This window comes from Dermacentor albipictus, chromosome 1 (assembly GCF_038994185.2).
Source record: "Dermacentor albipictus isolate Rhodes 1998 colony chromosome 1, USDA_Dalb.pri_finalv2, whole genome shotgun sequence".
NCBI lineage: Eukaryota > Metazoa > Arthropoda > Arachnida > Ixodida > Ixodidae > Dermacentor > Dermacentor albipictus.
The window spans coordinates 347,800,153-347,822,620 of record NC_091821.1 but is presented as its reverse complement, the minus strand read 5'-3'; the positions used below and the strand labels follow the sequence as shown (position 1 = coordinate 347,822,620).

Sequence of the window (22,468 nt, the reverse complement as noted above, 5' to 3'; positions counted from 1 at the left end):
CTGGGGTATCGGGTTATTCAAATTGGGCCTTGGGTTCCATTTCTTCTCGTTATGGGGTTTTATGGGAATCTACGTGCCAGAACCACGATTTGATTACGAGGCACTCCGTAATGGGGTGCTCCAGAATAATGTTGACCACGTAGAGTTCTTTAACATGCATTTAGTTATTATTAGATAGGCGTTTTCACATTTCTCCCCATCAAAATGTGGTCGCTGTGGCCGGGATTCAATCCCGCGACCTCGTGCTTAGCAGCCCAACACCACAGGCACTAAGCGACCGCGGCGGATAACTGAAGAGCCAGGCACATGCAGTTAATATACAGATTCATCAGCCTGTCCATTTCACATGAACTTCTTGGCAGGACATGCCTGTCCGCGTCAGTGGTAGAAGAGGCAGTTCTTAGACAGATATTTTGAATCATGACTGTGGTATTTGGTAGCTATATAAGATATCGGTTGTCGCCACCGTGAAGATAAGGGCAGCGTATTGTTGGAAGCCGTAATCAAAATAAAGAATAAGGTTATATGGTAATAGATTATTTTTTGGAACACTTTCCGAATAAAAGAACAATAAACGTTCTGTGTACAATGTTGCAAATGAAATGACTTGTGATCTACTATAGAGGGTCCAGGTATCTCTCACATATGGAGCCACTGCAGCACTCTAGCTCGTGGATCACACACACACACACACACACACACACACACACACACACACACACACACACACACACACACACACACACACACACACACACACACACACACACACACACACACACACACACACACACACACACACACACACGCACACGCACACACACACACACACACACGCGCGCACGCACACGCACACGCGCACGCGCACGCGCACACACACACACACACACACACACACACACACACACACACACACACACACACACACACACACACACACACACACACACACACACACACACACACACACACACACCGCCTTGAAAACGCAACGTTCTACAAGCCTTGCGGGGACTTGGGGACTCGCCGGCACCATTGCGCGGGCTCATTCATCTGTTCTGTCATACCTAAGCCTCACCCCCTTCCCGCTCGCAAACGACTGTCAGCGGTGGCGCGCGACTCGCGATGGTTTGTCGTGAGGAGGGCGAGGCGCTGACGTCATGGTAGCCGATGGCAGCTGCTCTCGTGGCAGGAGCGTGTTTCTTCTCCCTTTGGACTGCGCCTGGTATACCTGCATGCTTCCTCTCATCCATCGACGCCTTTGTGACTAGGACTTCAGCTCACGCACGGTGCCTTTGTCCGTGCGTGAAGAATATACCTGGTGTTGATCATTTCCGGACGCTAAGCCGAAGAACGGGCACCTAGTGCTCGCGTGAGGTCGTACCACGCCGAGTCGCACTTATCGGAGGCCTAAGCCGAAGGAGATTGACCGAGCTCCCACGAGTTGGCCTATTGGTTATCAGGAGAGCAAGTAGCATAGCCGCCGGGACTTTTCTATAGTGGCGTGTCCCAGATTGACCCTATCCTCTCGCAGCGACGTGCTATAGGCGCCCCTGTCTGTACGCCCCTGTCTGTACCCCTTTGGTTCCGGGCCGCCCCGAGACCGGGCGTTTGTGCAGTGTTGGGCGCCGCCATAGACAATAAATGGTTTCCGTCAACTCAGAGCAATACTGTGTTCTTGCATGGGTCGCTCGGCAGCCCCTTGCGGCCTGAACTAGCGCACAGTGGTGTGCTAGAGGCGACGGCTGACGCGGCCCTGTGGCTCTCGCTGAGCTCGAGACCGTGGTGGTCGGTACTCCTGTGAGATCCGAATACACCACGTTGGGCGCCAGAGACCCCACATCCTTCACACTGCTGAGTGCATTTCGTGTTTGGTGGTTCGCGAGATATATCCACGCCACCGAAAGCACGATGCCAACGTAGCCTGCGGTGAACCCGTACAGCACGAGAAATACCTTCTTGGCAGCTAGGAGCAATTGTTTAAACATCGCGTTCAGTGTGCTATTTTTCCAATTCCCGCGGCTACATGGTTTGCTCTAAAATCAATGCTACATGCAGTGGCAGCCTAGCTTCCTGCATCCCTTCTCGCTCGACATCAATTTCTCTAGGCTTCGCGCAAATCCATAAAAGGCTGCGGACTGTCTTGGAAAAACTGGAGAAAACTACGAGTGCAGCACTTACAAGGTGTGCATTCGAAGTACGAAAGGAGAGCGCCCCGACTAAGCGAAATAACGTTTAGCAACAAACGCGCAAATAATGAGGCACTGTTATAAGCGGCACCCAATGATATATGGGGCCGGTGTGTGCAGTTCTGAGAGGAACTCGGTCAGGATGCCAGCGGGGGGAAGGGAGGAGAGCGGTGATTATTGTTTTATGCTTCTTACGGCACTCGCTCTCCGCGACTTCCGCAATGCTTTCTTGAAGAGGAGCCCTTCGCTTTTCTTCTTTTCTCCTCGCGCATCTTTTCTTGTTTTCCGTCTGTCTTAGTGTTGCCGTTATTGCTTCCCGAGGACTTGTCGAGGGGTTGACGGCTACTCGTAAATCTTGGACAGAGCAGCAACGTCTTTTCTACGAGACAGTCTTTTCCATTGCGGGAGGCGATCGCGCGTGACTCACGCGGGAAAAGAGAGGCGCTGGCGATTTCGGGAGGTTGGCTCAGGAAAAGAAAGCACCGAGATAAGACAGAAAAGAAAAAGAAAAAGAAAGAGCAGACAAACTTGGGCGTAGTTAAGGTTTGTCTTTGACGCCGAGCGACAAGCACCGTCGATTCAAGCAACCACACATAGCCAAGCCGTGGTGGAGAAGGAAGCACAATATCGCCCGAGGAGGCGGGAACGGAATGAATGAAACAGAATGTGTTTTTCACGGAGTGATGCGAGCAAAAAAGAAAGAGAATTTGACTGGGCTACGCGCGTGGCCCAAAGAGCGACGAAGTACAACAAAAAAGCCAGCTGCGGCCTATTGTTAGTTGACGCCGCGGTCGCGGTCAACGTTAAATAATGTCGAAACCAAAAACCCTTGCCGTAGCGCGAATGCGTGCGCCCACATAATAATGATAGTAATAATAAAGAAAGCGATAGAGAAAGGCAGGAGAAAAGGATGCAGATGCGAGATAGAGGAAGCTGGCAGTGGGCGTAAGCCCCGAAAGTGGGTCCGAGAATTTACGATCCGGGCCGTGTTTGTTTCTTCGACGTTGTTTCTGTTGGGACGCGGCCATAGCGCGGCGGGCGCCGGACGCTGTTGGCGTCAAGCGGCGAGTGGTTTGCACTCACCCTTGCCGTTTTTACACGCCCGGGTCCGCCGCGCAATCAGTTTCGTATTAAGGGTGAGATTTTTTGGCGGCTTTACCCGGGCCGTTTTCTATTACTCTCCGCCAGAGCGTAATAAACGCGAGCTCATCGGGCTCCTGCAAAGCTCTCTCGCCAGTGGTCGACTGTGTAGCTATCACCTCGGGGTGTTTTTGTCGTGCTTGAAGGGCTGGTTATTGTTGAGCTGCCTCGCTCGTGGTGCTTTGTCCTGCTTTATTGTCTTGGTTGTTAGCCTTCGTATTAATTTTTGTAGAGTACACTACGGAAGAGAAACTAGGTTGTTGCGTTAATATACTGTACAGTTGAAGCAAGAATTCTGCTTCTGGGAAAACAGTAAAACCAGAACGAAAAGAAAAGAGCGAAAGATGATATTGAAATTTAGAACTGTCCTAAGGCTCTGGATGAAGGGGTAACGTCCTCCGGTGGTACTAGTCACGGTAATACAACAGTCGCAGCGCGCAGTTAGTAAATCAGCTGCAGTTATAGCACACTAACACGCTTACATTAAGCACCTCGCCGAAGAGCTGACAGATTCCAGGTGCGTGTGGTGGAGCAGTGTCGCATCAAAACTGCGTTTATGGTGCATGTCGTTCTTGTGTTGTATTCTTCAGAGTAGAATCTTTTTGTCAATGCGCTGAAATAGTTACAGGCAAGGTTTCTGCAAAGGGCTCACAATGCGATCTAACATACCCAACAACCTATTTTTAACTATAGCCACATGCTTTTCATCATATGATTGTGAACTGTCCTGAAAAATCTGGCAATACGGGCTACAAATAAATAAATAAATAAATAAATAAATAAATAAATAAATAAATAAATAAATAAATAAATAAATAAATAAATAAGAAGGAGAGTATGGCCAACAAAAGCGTAGCCACACATGACGAATCGGTGAGGTATATTTAATGCGAGCATTTTCCAAAAGAAGCTAACAGAGTATTCAGCTGCATTCACAGCTCTACCATTGACTCAGCAGTACACAGCAAATTGTTTTACCGATTTCCTATGCCAACACTGAATGGGTGAAAAAAGCACGAATAAATTATTGTAAAATGAAGAACACCTCTGACGGTATCCAGCCTGAAGTGGTATCTCTATGTGCACCTTGTATAGACGCAGATGTTCCAACTAAGATTTAGCGAATAGGAAAAGAGAAATACGGTGTTTCCATGCCACGTGACGCTGGCTTTGCACACTTCACTGCCTCCCCAAAAAGTACCCTCGACTTTCGGCCGGGATGCGATGGCGCGGAGCGCGCTTTTAAATTGCGTAATGCGGTTTAAAAGAAAGTGCGCAAGCTAATAAGCGTGAGGAACGGCGCAGAGGAGTTGCACGCATTAAGAATATAATTTGCCGGAAATAGAAAAAGAGGGGGGGGGATGCGAATTAATTAAGCGGCGCACTAACGCTCACGCAGGAGCGTCCGTCCGTGCCAAAAGCGCCACAGTCTGCTGTTTGGCGCGAAGTGTGTGTGTGTGTGGAGGGGGGGGGGAGGGGAGCGTGAAGCTTTTCCCGCACCGAGTGGCCACTCGAGTCAATCTGTTCATCCAGTGTGCGGCAGGCGCTTTTACTCCAGACACCACTTTTCGAGCGCCCGAATAAGCACTGGCACGCATTCGCATCGTCCACTCCTCCTTTTCCAAATGACTTCTGCTCAACATCACTATATTTTGCTGCTCTGCTGCTGTCTCTTTAATTTTACATATTTGTTTCCGCAAGGCAGGCGCTTTTTTTCGTCTCTTTTTCTCGCTCTCCCTTAGCTTCTTGCAGGGGAACAGCTCAGCAGCTTGCCGTGCTTGTCCTCTTGTGCGTATAGCTTGGTGGCACTGCTCGCATCGGACCCTTTCGCGAGGATCACGGCACAAGTGGAGTGGAACGGCGCGTCGTCCACGCAGCAGCAGTAGTAGCGGCAGCCGCGCTTACTTCAAGGCTGCCCGAGAAATGGTTTGTAATTACGAGCTTGTCCAGGCGGAGAGAGAAAGGATACCCGTCTGGATGTCGGGATCCACGTGGCTCTACCCCGTCCTGCCCGCTTTCCCGTTTTTTACTTTGGCCATGCCTCTCCACTCGCCCCTCCAGATCCCCCTCCCTCAACACCCTTCTCTCTTTCTAGCTGGGGCCTCAGTCTCCCACTGTTCGCTCTTTCCTGTTTTCCCTATCTCTCTTTGTTGGATACCTGTTTCCTCGCGAGTAGTGTGAACACGCTGCCTTCTTTCGTCAGAATACTTTTCTTTCCTTAGCACAAAGTGCTCCTGATCACCTTGATCAATGTAAAAAAAAAATCTGCGCAATATTTTCCTGCTTATTTGCTCAGCTTTATGCGTTCAGTGCAGAGCCACTCCACAGCACTCTACAGAACACTGAACAGCTGACTCCTCTCATAATACGAAAAAAAAAGACAGCACCAGGAAGAAAAAAATAGAACGAGCAGTTCACAACAGTCTAGGGTATAGCATGATATAAGAGGGCAAAACAAAGCGGAGCACATCAGCAGGTTAGAGCAGGACAAAGTAGCACAAAGCAGGTCAGAGCAGCGCAGAACAGTGGAGCAGGGTGGAGCAAGGTAGAGTAGAGCAACGCGGAACTGAGCGGAGCAGAGTGGATCCGGGCGGAGCGGGGCAGAGCAGGGCAGAGCAGGGCAGAGCAGGGTAGGAAGGCAGACAATAAACGAGCATGATCATCATCAGGCTATTTTCATGTCCACTTCAGGACGGAGGCCTCTCCCAGTGACCTCTAATTACCCCTGTTTTGCGCTAGCTGATTCCAAGATGTGCCCGCAAATTTCCTTATTTCATCGCACCATCTAATTTTCTGCCGTCCTCCACTACGGTACCTTCCTCTTGGCGGTCACTCCGTAACTCTAACAGACCACCGGTTATCTGCCCTGCGCATTACGTGGCCTGCCTAGCTTCATTTATTCCTCTCTCTGCAGGAAACATTGCACCGACTGGACTTACGACCTTTCACCGAGTCAAAGATACTCGGACCGTGGCCACGCCCGTCACTGGCACGAAAAGCGAATCGTGCATTACTGCAATACTTGAGGTACACCGGTTTAAGAGACCGTTTATAGCGTCCCTGTGCATAGTGTCCCGCCCACACGTACTCAGTGCTCACTTTCTCCCTTTCTCCTTTTTCTATTCCCCTTTCCCTCACCCCAGTGTAGGGTAGCAAACCGGATACTCTTCTGGTTGTCCTTGCTTTCTCTCTCTCTCTCTCTCTTAATGTCAACTGGAATACCGGCTACTTCCGTTTGCTGTCTAATCCGCACGCTTGCCTTCCTGTCCCTTAACATCACGTCTAACATTCTTCGTTCAGTCACTCGTTGTGCGCTCCTTAACTTCTTCTCAAGCTTCTTTGGTAACCGTATGGTTAATTCAGCATGGCAGAGGAAAAAAGTGTAGTCTGCCAATCCAGAAGGCGTCGGCACTGAACCGTGTAAGTGAGGAGCTTCTGGTTTTAAAAGACAAGAGCGTTATTTCGCCAATCACGACTGTAGTGCCGCTCTCCGAATATCTTACACTTACATCTTTTTTCTTTTTTTGCCACCCTGTTCAGAGAGAGAGAGAGAGAGAAGAATACAGGAAGGCAGGGATGTTAACCAGTCAATAGTCTGGTTGGCTACCCTACACTGGGGGAAGGGAGAAGGGGAAGAGAAAGAAGGGAGAGAGAAGGTGTAGGTACGTGTACGGACAGCACTTCAGTTGAAGTCTAAAAAGTTTCCTATTTACCAGGGCACATGATAGACAATTTGCGGCGGGGCCGAGAAAAATGTATTGACTTCATATTATTTGAACCTCACCGATGGCACCGGTTATTGGAATCTCAGCGCTGCCACCAGCTGTTGGAACCTCAGTGCTGACACCCGTTGTTGCAATCGGACCGTTGGCGCCCGTTGTTGCAAATGGGTCGCAAGCCCCAAGGGTAGCGTTGGCCTGGCGGCCTGGGGCACACCGGAAGCATCCGAAGGTCCCAGCAAAGCATGAGTCGACTGCTAACAGAACAACTTGTTTATTCTAGCATCGCAAAGAGTGGGCGGTCAGGTCGACCGAAGTAGAGAGACGGGAGAGCACGCTTCTCGACGGAAGAATTCGGAGCCTCTCCTGGCGTCCGGGGGCAGCTGCTCTTATACTCTTGGCGTCGCGGGCAAGAAGGAAGGTCACGGGACGACACCACGTGACAGCGAGACACGGACGGACTGAGACATGTAGAGACGAGTGTAGTGACGCATCAGCCGGGCCGGCGCCGGTCAGTCCTCCTCGCTTCACACTTGGGGAGCTCCTCTCCCCGGCTGCCGCGCTTTGACAAGCGTGGGCACACACACACACATGCACACACAAAGAGACCTGGCACTGAACATGCCGGGACGCGCTCGGCGGGGATGCGTCGCGGCCGCTCCGAACGGGCCAAAATGTCCGCCGGTTTGAATGAAGCCCCGGCGTCCGCTGCACCCGCGCAGGCTACACCGCGCGTCGTAGGCGAAACGTAACAATATCTATTATCTATCAATGTCTATCATGTGCCCATTATATATGGGAGCTTGAACCGGGTGGAAGAAAAGAAAAAAAAAATGATTGCGGCGTTAGACATGTGTCCCCTTTTATGCCTTGTAACCCTGATATGGTTTATCAGATTCCACTTAAGTGCGGGACAGAGCGGCAGGTGTATTATATTAGACTAAAATAACACAAACAATCACTTAACAACCCTAGTGCTTCACAACTAGCATCGCATTGTTTCAATTGCGGTTGTAAGCCTTTGTTTGAAGACACAAAAATTCTTTCAAGACACAAATGCCAAACCATGCGGGAAATGATCGAGGCATTTCACATCAAAAGATTAGGAGAGGCTTGCGTTAGCCACGCATCATTGTCTCTGTTAGAATGCGAATTTCAGTATCTTCACAGCACTTGTGTTAATCTCTAGTGTCTTTTTGTTGTTTGCTTTTTGGCTTCCTTACCTTTTGATATGTTTAACTGATGCTTTTAGACCTTGTCATGTTCATATGCTGCGGTATTTGCAACCACCTATATATGTGTTCTTAGTTTCAATAAAAATTTAGTTCAGTTAGCGCTCGTCCTGTCTGCTTCTAGTCTCTGCCCGTGTCACTTCGCGCTACAATCCTAGATCATGTTACCGTACGAACTCGCCCAACTTTCTATCCTTTTGAATTACACTTCTTTAAACAATTGCTGCCTTAATTATTGCCACACTTGTATTATCAGCCTTTCATTACATACGAAAGCTTTGAACAGAAAACTCGCCGTTCATGAGCGCAGAAGGACCAGAAGAGGCTATTGCGATTTTTCTAGCATTTCCGGGCCTTTATAATCGGCTTTGAAGAAATTATGCTTTGCTTACACGAGCATGCCGTGCAGGGAACCTTCTTCCTGTCTTCTTTCTATTCCCTTTTCTCATTCCCCTGTGTAATGTAGCCAGTCGTACGCTTTCCTGGTTAACCTCTTTGCCATCCCTTCTGCATATTTTCTCACTTTCTGTCCCCCGTTTTCCTTGCTTTAAGCCATCTTTTCCTTCTTGTCTGTCAACGTAGCCATCATGCAAAATTTCATTATCTAACCTGAATGCTTTCCATTCTGCTTCTATTTCTCGCACGTTCTTTCGTAAAAGTCCGTGTTGAAGCGTGTCCTTCTGCTTCTCTTCGCGCTCACACGCTACGCTTCTCAGTCGGGTACGGGCCTACTACACCCGGATTGCACTATTTCTCTTCAGTACACGAGCGATCCGCATTAAAGTCGGGCTTCACTGCGTAAGCAGCGAAGTGGCAAATGTATACAGCATCGCAGCGACCCGGAGTGATCCTTTGGCCCCGGCCGCAAGCAGCGACGGGCATACAAGCGGCTTGAATGCAGCCGGCCCTCCCCATCTCTCCCCAACCAAGTTCATTTCATCGCTGTCGTCGCGCTGGAAGTTCCGCGCCCACCCCTTTCCCGGAGCGATGCGCGAAGATATTTCTTTCTTTTTTTCCGTTCCCCGAGTGGCTGCCGACCCAGCGGCATCTTCCGCTTAATTAGCCCCTTCTTGGTCGCCTTCCAGCTTTCGTCGTGTCGGGCCGGTTTGTTTACGCGGGCTTCACTGCGCCGAAAAGCGCTGGATGCAAAGGCGGGCGAAAGCTGCGCCTCTGCGATGTCCGCACGCGGATTGCTAGCTGTGCCGACATCGCGTGTTTCCGCGCCGTGTTCTCGAATTGGGATAATGAGGTGAAAAGTTTTAACGGAGGCCAGTTTAAAAATAACTGCGGGTTCATCTTTGCAGCGGGCATTAGAGATCCTCAAGGCTGAGCCACAATTAGTGCAACTGTGGCTAGGTTTTGCCTCATTTTTCTGCGCGCTTTCAAGCAACGTGCGTTCTACTGCAATATCGCTTATTATCTCGAATTTAGGTTTGTTGCGTTGTTGAGATTGATTTTGTCGAATGTGACACATACCCGGGGAGGAAGATTTTTCGCCCGTCCTTTATTTCCATTGCTCTACTGGAGTTGTCACATTTGTTTGCCCTCAATTTATGGCTTATACCTATATACTACGGGGAATTGGCCGAGATTCAGTTGGAACCAAAAGAAGGCGTTTAGTAATAATTAAAAAATAACTGGACTATTATGGGAACAATCCAAGGACTAGAAACAATACCATAATGCACAAGAAATTTTAGAAAGAAAATTACCTTGAAACAATTATAACTTATTCAATGGCTGAGCAAGCATCCTTGCTACAGTTTCCAAGAGTAGAGGCTCCAAGAGAAAGAGTTTCAGGAACGAAAAAACTCATTCTTATTTGTATGAACGCTATTTCTAAAATATTTAATTTTTTCACATGCGAACCAGCGAGAGAATAAGAAAAAAATTATCAATTGTCTCATCTTCTGCGCAGAATGGGCACAGCGAGGAGAAAGCCAGACTAGCTTTGCGCGAATAAATGTTTAAGGAAAGTGTTACACAGCGTATGCGAGTGAAAGTTACTACCATTTTTCGAGTTTCAAACAAATTTCTGCGCCGAGAGAATATTAGGTGTCGATACTCTGCAAAATATGTATGGCTGAGTTCAAAACGTTTAGCGTGATTGTGTGTGCCCTGAATCTAGCGGCAATGACGTACGCTGACGCAGGGAGCACCTTCAGCTTCACTTTCACCGTATGACGAAGCAAAACGAAAGTTTATTCACCACCGCCACTAAACGTCGACATCATGCCACTGTGGCAATGTTCAGTTCGTAGCTGGACGTGCTATCCACTGGGCTATCGCGCAACATTCGAGTTTGCGAATTTGTGAAGTGTTGAGGGACTGAGCGCTACGATGCGCACACCAGACACCAGCGGTGTGCGTTTACGTATTTCCGACGTCACAATAGAAAACAATGTAGCAGACTAAAACGATGTTGCGCGCATCGCAACGAAAAAGTTCCTCTTGAGAAGATCACTAGCACCTATATACACATCCATACTTTATCATTATATGTTTTGATTTGGTTACAATGTTATTCGCGGTAAAGAACACTTTTGAAACCACCTGTTTCTTGGCCGATCTCCCATAGTCAGCAAGCACCATTGTTTGAACAGCAAGCAAGGAAAAGCAAAGCAAAGGAAGCAAAACAACGCAAGTCAAAGCCTCCGTGGCCGAAGACAGTACGCAGTCATCGCAGCCCGTGCCCGCGGCTCCGGCAACCGTGGTCCTTTCGCATCCCCTTGTCCTCGGCACATTTTGAGGTACAAACAATGACGTCGATGATTGGTTCCTATTCTAAGAACGCGTCAGCTTGCACCGCAGGTAGGATGAGACGCTAATGCTCACCAACATCATTTACTACCTACGGGGCACAGCTTGCGTGTGGTCTAACACACACGAAGAACTGACAATTTGGGACATATGCTAGGAGAAGATGCGCGAATTGTTTGTCCAATCGGTCGTATGACAAGTGACAGCCCGGTACCAACTCGCGGCCAGAGCTCAGACGCCGACGGAATCGTGCATCGCATATCTCCAAGACATGCTAGCCTTGTGCCGCACCGTTGACAAAGACATGCCAGAGGCGGATTTGGCCACGTGTTGAAAGTCATAGCTGACGATGCCTTCAACATACTCATGTGTTAGCACTTCAGCACGGTTGACTCCATCATAACAGAATGCCGTCGGTTTGAACAAGTAACATGCAGGCGCATTACTCACCGCTTCACCAGATTCCCGAACACGGCTGCAACATCGTTATGCGAAGATCACGTGACGCCCCCTCCGTTCTCGGCGCCTAACAACCTAACAAGGATTGTTCGCCAGGAGTTCGGAGCCACGGCTGAAGCCGCTTATCAGGCACCTGTTCACGACCATTTCGCGACAATATCCCTCATTCAAGCCATCGTCCGTCAAGGGGCTGCGAATATGGCCATTCCACAAGCCGCCTGTCACGCACCTCAGCCCATGTGCGCTCCCGGTCCTCACACTGAACACTACACCACCCCAATTGTGGCTGCTGCCACTTCCGCTCCCCGATTCACACCCTGCTATAGAAACCCATCTTAGTGGAGGACGCCAGACGATGAACCAATCTGTTTTTCTTGCTCTCGCGTCGGCCACATTTCACGCCACTGCCGCCCTCATCAGTATTACCAACCAAGGTTCCCCGGTGACCACCGCAAAGATCGTGGCCCGTCTTCTAGCGCATCTCTTCTCGATGACCACCTTCCCGCTCGTGAACCTCACCGTCTATCTTCCCGCTCTGCACCGACGTACGCCGATATTGCCACTACAGGGCGCTGGTCTAGCCGATCGCCGTCACCTCAGAGTCGCCAGTCGCGCTACCCTCAACGCCGTTGCTTTCCATCCCCCGCTTACTCTGGCCACCACCCGGGAAACAAGCCAGTGCAGCTCCATGACGTGAGGCTGCATTGACGACAAGGACCGAAAATTCTCTATTGATCCCTTCTTCAAGACGCAATTTGTTCGGTGTTCTCTTCGACAGCGTGACCGTTACGGCTCACATTGATACTGGCACCCACATACATGTTATGAGTTCTACGCTCCCACGCCACCTACTAAAAGTGCTGACTTTTGCTTTCTTCCCTACTGTTTGAGAAGCTGATGGCACCCGAACGCCTGTTCTTGGTATGTGCACTGCCCGCGTTACTGTTGCCGGCCGCCACACTTCAGTTTTCTTCGCCATCTCAACGCTTGCCCACATGATTCCATTCTTGGTATTGACTTCCTGACCGCCCACTCTGCCCTGATCGATTCTTCTACTTACATTTTGCGGCTCTAACTGCCATTGTGTCCTGATGATGCCGCGTCATGTAACACTCGCCTACTTTCTGTAGAGTTTCTACGACTAGCTGCTCAGGCTGCTACATACGTCCTTCTGTCACCGTTTTCCCCAGTCCCTGATGGTGACTATGTGCTCGCTCCCCTCACACATCTGATACTTTCGCGCAACATCGCTCTTCCTCACACCATAGTAGTTGTTGCCAATAATAGAACGATGCTTCCACGCCTCAACTTTTCTTCTTCGACACATATTCTTCCTCAAGGAATTTTACTAGCCACATTGTCACTGCTGGAAGAATTTGCCGCTTCTGCATTCGCTGCTGACGCTGAGACCATGCCACAACCTGTCATACCGGCGCCAACCAAGGCGCTTCTGAAAAAAATGATATCCCCGACCTCTGAACTTCCTAGACTGAAGCACTCCTTGCCGTGCTTTTTTCTTACTTTGGCGTTTTTGATGTTGAGAATAGTCCACTAGGCCATACACATGTCGTGGCCCACCGCATCGGCATTGGAGATGCCAGTCCCCTTCATAAGTACCCTTACCGAGTGTCTCACTCTGCGCGCCAAGTCTTCCAAAAAAAAGGTGGAGAAAATGTTTGACAAAGATGTGATTAGAGCCTTCCTCTAGTCCTTGGACATCCCCTGTGGTGGTTGTGAAAAAGAAGGACAGCAGCTGGTGGTCACCCCGTTGAACCATCCGACTCCAGTGAAACAGACCCCTGCACCTACGTCTTAGCAATCACAGACTTCATTCATGTGGCCGACGAACAACGTAGAGATCCATCGTTGCTGTCTCTTATTGACCATCTGCAATCCGGCACTCTCAACTCCTGACTCAACGTGTTCTTGCTTCAGGATAACGTAATTTATCGCCTCAACATGCACCCCGACGGCACAGAACTCCTACTGGTTGTCCTGCGTCATCTACGCAGAGATGTCCTCGTCCAGTTTCATTACTTCCGGGCACTTAGTCGTCTCCAGAATTTATGATTGCATACAAGGACATTTCTTCTGGAAGGGCCTTTATCGTTCCGTTCGCCGCTACGTAACACTTTCTGACCTGTGTCAGTGCCGCAAGAAACATGCATGTGACTCAGCCTGCTGGCCTCCTTCAGCCAATTGACGTTCCAACCGAGCCATTTTATCGAAAGGGCGTGGACTTGCTCGGCCACTTTCCAACTTACACAAATGGATTGCAGTTGCTACAAGATTATACAACGCGATATGCACTTACTCGAGCGTTGCCAACCAGCTGTGCCACATACGTAACCGAGTCCCTCCTGTACGACGTCATCCTCCAACATGGTGCTCCACGTCACCTATTCACATATCGCGGTTGCTACTTCCTGTCTCGTGGGGTTGACAATCTACTTCGATCGTGTGCTACTCATCCCAACTTCACCACCTCATATCACCCTCAAACCAATGGACTCATCAAACGCCTCAACCGTAAACTGACCGACATGCTTTCCATGTACGTTTCTGATATCACCATGATTGGGACGCTGCCCTTCAGTTGGACGCATCTGCATACAACTCATCGCGTCATGACACTGCCGGATACTCACCATACTACGTTCTCTTTGGCCGCCGTCCTTTATTACCTTTTGACACCTTGCTGCCATCTGACCCGGCGTCCCCGTCGACGACTTCCTATGCGCAAGGTGTCATCACGCATGCGCTCGTCGCACGCACAGTAGCCCGCGCTCGGCTCTCATCATCGCAGACTGCACAAAATTATATTTACGATCGTCGACACCGGAATACTGCTTTTCCATTGGGCTCTCTCGTCCTTCTTTAGCTGCCATCTCGTCGTGTCGACCTTTGTCAAAAGTTAGCGGTACGTCGGGCCCTACTGCGTGCTGCACCAGGTGACTCCTGTCGCATGTGAGAAAACTCCTATGGCATCACTTCACTGGACGGCCACAGCCCGAAGTGACATCGGACATGTTTGCCGTCTCAAGCTTTGCAACTTTGATGGCCCGTTTTGACCGCAACCTGCACCGGGACGGTGCTTCCCCGGCCAGGGATAATGTCACGAACAGTGGCGAAGACAAAGACGTCGTAGTGGGGCTAGGATAGTCTCTCCTGTCGGAATGAAAGACCTGCTAAAACCTGTGTGCCCTGTGCAGTCCTTACTAGCCAAGGGCTAGTGGTTTATTGTTGAGTGCGGACTATTTGACTAACCACATACATGAAATGCTATTATCACAGTATAATCATATTATCCTCATAATGTCATCATATCATACTATCAAATACTCGTAACGAGCAGTTTGCCTTTTCATGTGGAGCGAAGGCTTTCATGGAGAGCGGAGCTCAATAAATATGTAATACCTCACATGTAATACCCCACACCAGGGCCTTTGAGGTAATAATAATAATAATAGTAATAATAATAATAATAATAATAATAATATACGGAAGCTGTTCTTTTTCTTCAGTGTTGGCCGCCGCCATTATAGAGTAACAAAAGTTGAGTAAGAAAATTGAAAAGTGCAACATTATGACTTCATCACTGAAGTAGAGGAACGCGAGTGCACGTGCGGAACGGAGAAGAACAGTTCGGGACGTAGTCCTGCCGACACACGTAGGGAGTCCGGACAGAGGGAAACGAAACGGAAAGGAAGAAAAAGGAAAGGACGGGGTGTGCTTGTGGCTGGAGGGGGGAGAGAGGTGGCAGTGGCGGGGTGTCTCCAAGTGGCCGGCGCCTCCCTGTGCGCACGCGTTGGTGACGTCACCGGCCGGGGGAGGCGTCCCCGGCCGCCGGCGCGCCGCCGCTCCGGACACGCGCGTGCGAGTTTTGAAAGCGTGGTCGCGCGCTGATCCCGAGGGAAGCAAGCGGCGCGCCACGCAACACGGCGCCGCGCTCGCTGCTCACACCAACTCCTGCGCCGCGCCGAGAGGAAGGGAGCGAGCGCTCCGGGAGCGCGCGCGCTTTTTTCGGGAAGAAAAGGGACGTCGACGCGCGCGCTCGCCACCGCTGGCGCCACGATTGTTGTTGTGTCACGCCGGCTCTTGGGAACATGTGAGCACCGCCAGACACTTCTTGTAACTCCTCGCGGCAGCCTGCTCTTCGTTGTGCTCCGCTGAGGCGAACGTCGCGGGGGCTACTGACGTCGTGCTCGTTGTGATCGTGTCGCAAGAGTGACAGCGCCGGCGTTTACACACACGAAGCCGGACAAGTATTCGCCATGTGTCTCGACCGTTCGCTTTCTCGCCTGGAGTGACTGAAGAACGTTGTTTCTGTTCCGCTTTCTTTATTGTTTTCCCCGTTTGTCGTCCTCGCTTTCCTTGCGCTCGGGAGCCGACCAGGCGCGAAAGCAGCGAAGGAGGTGGAGACTGCAGGGTGAAGGAGAGAAGAAGGAACGAGAAGTCGCTTCGAATTCGCTTGTCAATCAGTTCGATGGACGCAGCGACAGCGAGAGAGGTGATTCTCTGACGTGCGTCTGAACCGTCTGTGAGAACGCTGCGGCCTGCTCGCCAATCATGGCTCACAAAACGGTGGACACTGGTGGCGTGCGGTCAAGCTTGCTCATGCTGTTGGTGTTCGTGGCAGGTAAGACGCTACTGCTCGACAATGATGTCTCTTCATTTTTCTTTCTCTATTTTTTCACGCGACAAGAAACGAAGGCTTGTGTTTCAGGGGAACAAGGTTCCTGGCAGCTCACCGGAATTAGTTGCCAACATGCTGTGCGAACAATCTTTTATTCGCATGCTAAATTGCAGACGAGATGAATTAGTCTACGGCGGCGAATGTTAGTCTGCTACACAGAAAAAAGGCTATTACTATTTGTACCGCCGCACCTGAGCTATCCTCTAATAGGTCCTCGTCGCTTGCGCTGGTGCTGCGCACATCGCAGCATTTCGCGCGCAAATGGAACGCATCTCAGCGGCGCCGAAGAATGAGGGAACGCCGCGGCACGTCCGGAGAATCCGTCTCGCATGGGCCGGGAAAAAAGAAAGAAAGAAAAAGGCACGAATTTCTCTAACCGCCCTCACCATTAGGAACTCTCAGGAAAAGGTTTGCGTCGTTAGAGAACAAGCCCATTTGGACGCCCACGCAGCAAATGAAGCGTACCGCTCGTCTCTATACTTGTGCGCGATTGTTGCGTTTGAGCTTGCTTCGCCAAGTTGCGCCCGATTTTCTTTGTCCTTTTACGAGGGGAGCCACATAGCGTGCAAAGCGGCCAGTCGGGCTCTCGCGCGCGCACTCTTTTCGCTTGCGCGTATTTTAATAAATGGTTCACTAATTGTCTTCGATTTATACATGGCACGCCGTGCAGCTTGTTGCGCGAGCGCGGGGCACTCTGTGAATAGACCGGACGGCGTTTCTCGCGAACGCCGGTAATGACCCCGTATAGTGAGGCGCGCCGCCCCTCACTGCGCCTGTCTTCCGAATGGCAAGAGCGAAGCGGGTCGAAGCCGGTGCCGACGGGGAAAAACACGTCCGTAATCGTCTGCGAGCCGCCAGCAGCACGGAAGGAACGCGGGAAAGCATCTGGGCTGGGAGGAAAAACGAACTGCCACAGTGGGAGAACGGGTTCCTCTCGGTCACGTTCATGTCCCGGGGTCCCGTTCGTTCGTATCCAGGGCGCGAGCGTCTTGGGACTGTCGTCGTTTTGTTTTTCTCCCTATGCAAATTCGTTACGGTTGGTTAGGGTGCAATTTTTCTCTTCAAATATTTGTCCGAATTGCGTGTCTGGTATACGCTCGACAACTATAGGTATGAAGAAAACAGTGTCTCTTTTCCTAATTCACACGTGTCGGTGGACGAGCGAGGACCTTAAGAAAGTGAGCGTGGTAAAAGCTTTATTTTTCTGTGTATGTGGTAGCGCTGAAACGACCTTAGCAAGGTACATCGGAAGTCTCATCGTTTCGCTGTCTGCAATCACTTCCGTAATGCAGAATCCATTGGACACGCGCATGCGTACTTCTTGGAAGCCCTTCTTCACTCACTTTCTTCCTTAGTAATAAAGTGCCCTGACAAGCACCCAACTAAAGCAGCAAGATAACAACAAGAATGTGCCGCGGTGTTGTGTATGTCCCATTTGTCACGCTGTAATGACTACTATCGTATACGTATGGTAGCGTTACCCTTCGCTAACGCTTCCGAACGGTTGCCTCCCTGTCACATAAGCAATGTAGGTGTAAACAGTCGTCTAGCGGAAGTGTAGCCAGCGCACACTGTATATAGACTGAAGGAGAGATTGATTCTTTAGATTGATTACCGCTGTTGCGGTAAAATATACAGCAGGGGTGGGCGTTCTTTCGTTTCATCGAACGTGCACGCGCGCCATACAACAGCGAAAGCATCTACTCAACGGTGACACGGAGAAAAGGTGCTCTACGTTTTGTTAGCGCGCTCCTGCGCATCAACTCCATTACAGCGCACATTCGTAGCGTTTAGGCTTGAGCGACTTTTCGACAATCATAAAATTATTAAGCGTTCGGTCCACGTAAACTGACTAAAACTGTCTCACGCTGCTCACAAGCATGTATTTTTTACATGAAATTTTAATAACATAAGAAGTCCTGAGTCTTTAGAACAAGCTTTTCTGCTTAGAGGCACCGCACATAATCATACACGACAACGCTTGAATTACACCATTTCATTGCTTTGTACTCTATTCTCCGAATCTGAAGTCATAGGCATATTTTTAAAAGCAGCTAATCTTTCGAGGTTTATTCTCTACGGTATTTGGACCATGATTATTTACCATGCCACATCAGCATTCAATTTGTACATTGCTGATAGATAGAAGCACGGCCAAGAGGAGAATGCATGCACTCCTTTGTCAGACGAGCTAATATTTGCTGAGGACATATAATGACGTAGGTAATTTCAACAACAACAAAGAAATCAGCTTCTGTTTGCTTTGTTGAACCAAAGTATAGCCCCCGTTGAGCAGTTTGTATTCGCACACGCGGAAAGCTACTTTTATTCCATTCTCACAAGTTAGAACTCTACGTTCGCTCGCTGAAAACACACAGCGCATATGGATAATGGGGTTCTGCCTTCAGCAGTATATTAAGAATACGTCGTCGTTGCTAATAAGAGCCTTGATCTGCAGTGCCTCGATCTTTTGAAACGTCTTTCGCCACGAGGTTGGTTAACTCCTTATCAAGGATAGTGAATATACGTCACCCGTATCTCTTTTTGTATAACACAGAAGCTTCGATCTCTGCTTTTTGATTCTGTATATGGTCAGATTAATTTTGTCCCTTTTTGTATCTTTGAGCTGAAACTTCCTTAAAGATGAATTTAGTTTCTTTTGCTCCAGCGGGCACAGAAAGGCATCATCTGCTCATCAGTAGGTAATAAAAAAATAGGGATATAGGGGGGAGAATGTGGAACTTGAAAACCACACCACTAAATCCCTTCTGATTGACGGCGTACGCGCAGCGTTTATTTATTGCGATAGCGTTTGTATGGACACTCCAGGGAATTTTGGCCACTGTTGTCACCGTGAGGTGCTTTCTATATATAGGTATATGTATGCTATATATAACATGCAGTAAATGCGGGTTATATTGCCACACCATTCTATCGGTAAAGTTGCCCAAACCCGGTGTTAAAATCTTGAGAAAATTATTTCTTAGAAATTTGAGAATGGCAGCCCACAGACAAATGTCATGAAACAAAACACGGGCAGCGCATGCCTTTTACTTTAAATCTTGTCAGACTTAGATATCGAAAGTGCTGAACAATAACAGAGCTCAAACCTGAAAACGATGTAATTTTATTGGCACAGCTGTGGCGCTACCTCCGGGATCGGCCCAGGAAAGTGGTTTGAAACATACCCGATGCGGAAAAGGGGTGGCAAAGTTTCTAAGGAAGACGTTGGCTTTAATTAATAAGCATGAATGAAATTGTCCGATGGCAGGATTCAAACAGAGGACCCCTAACAAAACAGCTCGCTTTTACTTAGCTTACGATTGCTTCAATTAATACTGACACTACAGCTATGAGTCTTACACTTCTTTTAATATCCTGACATGTTGCTCTCGCATTCGTTACTTCTCCCTTATGCTGAAAATGCGATATTTTATTGACTATATATAGCCTAAACTATCAACGTATCCACGAAGTAGAGCACATCATAATAAAACGTTCAATATCGAAAGCGACCGCATGCGCAAGGTGCTTCTTAAATCATATAAAGAAAGCAATGCTGTTTACATTCGTAATCAGGTTTCGTAACTTTACTGCGTCCGACAAAATAGTTTAGCGTCGAAACGCTGCCTGAACCAACATTTTAAAATAAATTGCGCAGACATTGTAGGGCGATCTCTGCACATGTCTGGAACTAGTATGCAGGCTTTACAATGATACCATTGGCACCTTTGTATGGTTACATGCATATAAAATGAGGCGGTATAACGTTGTGTCATTGGCACATTCCTATTTTCACCCTTTTCCCGTTAAGCAGCTAAGATTTCCACACGCGACGAATAATAAAAAAAAGAAAAACAAGTTGAAAAGGTGCATGGTTTACCTTCCTTGTAAAAGCGTAATATAAACCAGACAATTCATCAACTTGTTTTATGTATTTCCGCTTGGAATATCTTAATAAACACCTCGGCGATTGCTGTGTCTCCGAACTCATCTACTGCGACAGCTGAAGGTTTTCACAGCGAGCACAGCCATCATCTCAAAAACAACTTATTTTTTTGCGAACTACTGCTTTGCAATGCGCCCAACGTCGTCTCCATCCGCTACAGTATTTACTGCCTGCTGCGACCTCCGAAAGAGGCGAACAAGCGCCCCTACTCTTTCAATCTGCGAGGCGCAGGAAACCTAGAACAAAATACGAAGTGTCAGCTCGGCGGCTACGGTGTCTAGCTCTCGAAGTAGTTCGATACCGCATGGCGTCATGGTCAATGATCTGTTTTCTATATAAAAAAAAAGAAGACCTGCGGAACAAAATTTATTGCTAGGGTTGCTACATCCTACGCACATGCTACAATGCGTGCTGCTTGTTACGTACAGCATATTTCCGTGAACGGTCTAGCGTTCTGCACCTCTCCTTGCAGAATATTCTCAGTTTCTGCGTCACGTGAGCTAGAGAAAGGTTGCACGACTTCTAAATCAGTGGGAGGTATACTTTTCCATCATCAACAAGCAACAGTCATCTATGTCACGATCCTTCTTGTCCTATAGAATACAGTGCTTTTATACTGTCATGACTGTTTCCGAATTGTCGTCACCCACAAGAGAGTGCGTGAATCGCATTGAATATATGCTTGGATAGCCTGATTTCTTTTTTTTTCTTTGGACACGCGTTATTCTGCAGGCGCGTCAACAACCGGAGGCAGTCATGGGGCTCCATATTGAAGAGCGTCTACGAGAGCTTACTCTCAGTATTTCTACTCAGGCGTTAAGTGCCTTACTTGTCGTCTTGCTCGTTGGTGGGTAATTTCTGAAGAGTTTTTATAAGGACCGGCTTGTAGATTGCCAGTAATTAGGAACGGCGATGTTTTCAGCGACAATAGGTAATTTAGGTTATCATCATATCACCAAAGGTGCCTCATCAGCGCCACAACGTACAATACTCATCTGATTTCCTCTAACTCGCAAATGCGTGCTTGGTACTCAGTAATTACTCGCACAGGAACTTTCGCTAAAACAGCACGTCGAGCGCAGTCCTGCTACGCCGATCGCCTTACACTAGCACAATCGCACACAGCTTCCACAGTTTTTTTTTTTTTTACTCAACGAATGCAACAAGGTGAGTGTCCCAGAATTAACGCCCCTTAGATGTGCTTTCCTGGACAAGGTTATTTCACAAACTTCAAAAGTTAGTAATTCTGGGTATTTTCGCATTGTTTACATAATTTTACTTGCTTTGTCTTTTGATCAAAGAGTGCATTATGAATATGCTAGTGTAGTTATTTTGATTCTAGGTATGCTTGCAACTCATTACATGTGCCGGGACCCATTCAGTGCCACTCGCAGCGTACTTCATCACCGCAAGATGTTGTTACTTGTTATAGCTCGCAGACAGTTATATTCAAAACCTGACCGTGCTAACAACGCAAACGAAGAAGAAAGAAAGTACTCCCCGTTGTTGAAAACGTAACCTGCATTGCCAAAGATTGACACTCCAAACGACTGCATTATGATTATTTCTGTGTATGACATTTGTTGCAGTGAGTATAAAATTGTGCGCGAAAACTACATGGCAAGCGGCCAGTACATCACACCTTCATGGTTCAAAACAAACCCGCAACACACGACTTGCCAAACTAGCAACAGATAGAGAAAGAAAAAAAAAAGAAAGGCAAGAACAATTGCTTACTTTTCTTATGTTAGTTTGCGTGCAGCATCAAAAATTTGCAACCCGTGATTGTGAAGTTCTGGTTCGCCTTCCACATAAAGTTTGAAGAATGTGCGAAGACGTGGTCTATGAGTCCAGTTGAGCAAGTCCGGTAGCCTGTTGGGATGAAGAACCACACTGTGCAGGTGTCGTTGACGGACGGTTTGCAACCTGAGTCATGTCCACACCAGGCAGTCTAGGTCAGTGTCCCGCACTGGGGTAGGACGGAATAGGAAGCAGCTCGAGGGGGCGTCAATAAAATTTTCCCTCGGCTCGTATGGACGATTTCGGAGAGATGAACATTTCAGAGAGATACCTCCTCTTGACGGATAAGGCTAGCCGGGCGGTCCGTACCACACGGAGGTATGAGAGCGCATCCGCGGTGTGCTGAAGTGTTTGTTTGCGAATGTCTGTTGTATCAGTGGATGGAATCTTCAGCAAAGGCAGCAGACACACAACCGCCTAAGGATGACAAAAGGCACTAACAGCCCATCAAGAAAGAGTTCCAATCCGGTCGAGGCTGTGTTTCGTTTTACACGTCGTTCGACTGAGGCATCATATTTGACGAA

General features: G+C 48.7%; 1 protein-coding gene and 1 long non-coding RNA gene across 6 annotated transcripts in view; one reads left to right on the top strand and one right to left on the bottom strand.

The window, feature by feature from the left end:
- Window positions 1–22,468, top strand: part of LOC135896232 (lachesin-like) — a 348,730-nt gene that overhangs the window by 199,246 nt on the left and 127,016 nt on the right. The window contains exon 1 of one of the 5 annotated variants that reach the window (XM_065424928.1): window positions 15,507–16,138. The exons of the other annotated variants lie outside the window; for them this stretch is intronic. Coding sequence (XP_065281000.1) covers window positions 16,069–16,138 — 70 coding nt within the window. The 5' untranslated portion in view covers window positions 15,507–16,068. Of the gene's footprint in view, window positions 1–15,506; window positions 16,139–22,468 lie in introns of those variants that run through there. 5 annotated transcript variants of the gene reach the window in all.
- LOC135897588 (uncharacterized) overlaps window positions 1–22,468 on the bottom strand; it is a 191,153-nt gene that overhangs the window by 57,512 nt on the left and 111,173 nt on the right. The gene's annotated exons all lie outside the window — the stretch shown is intronic.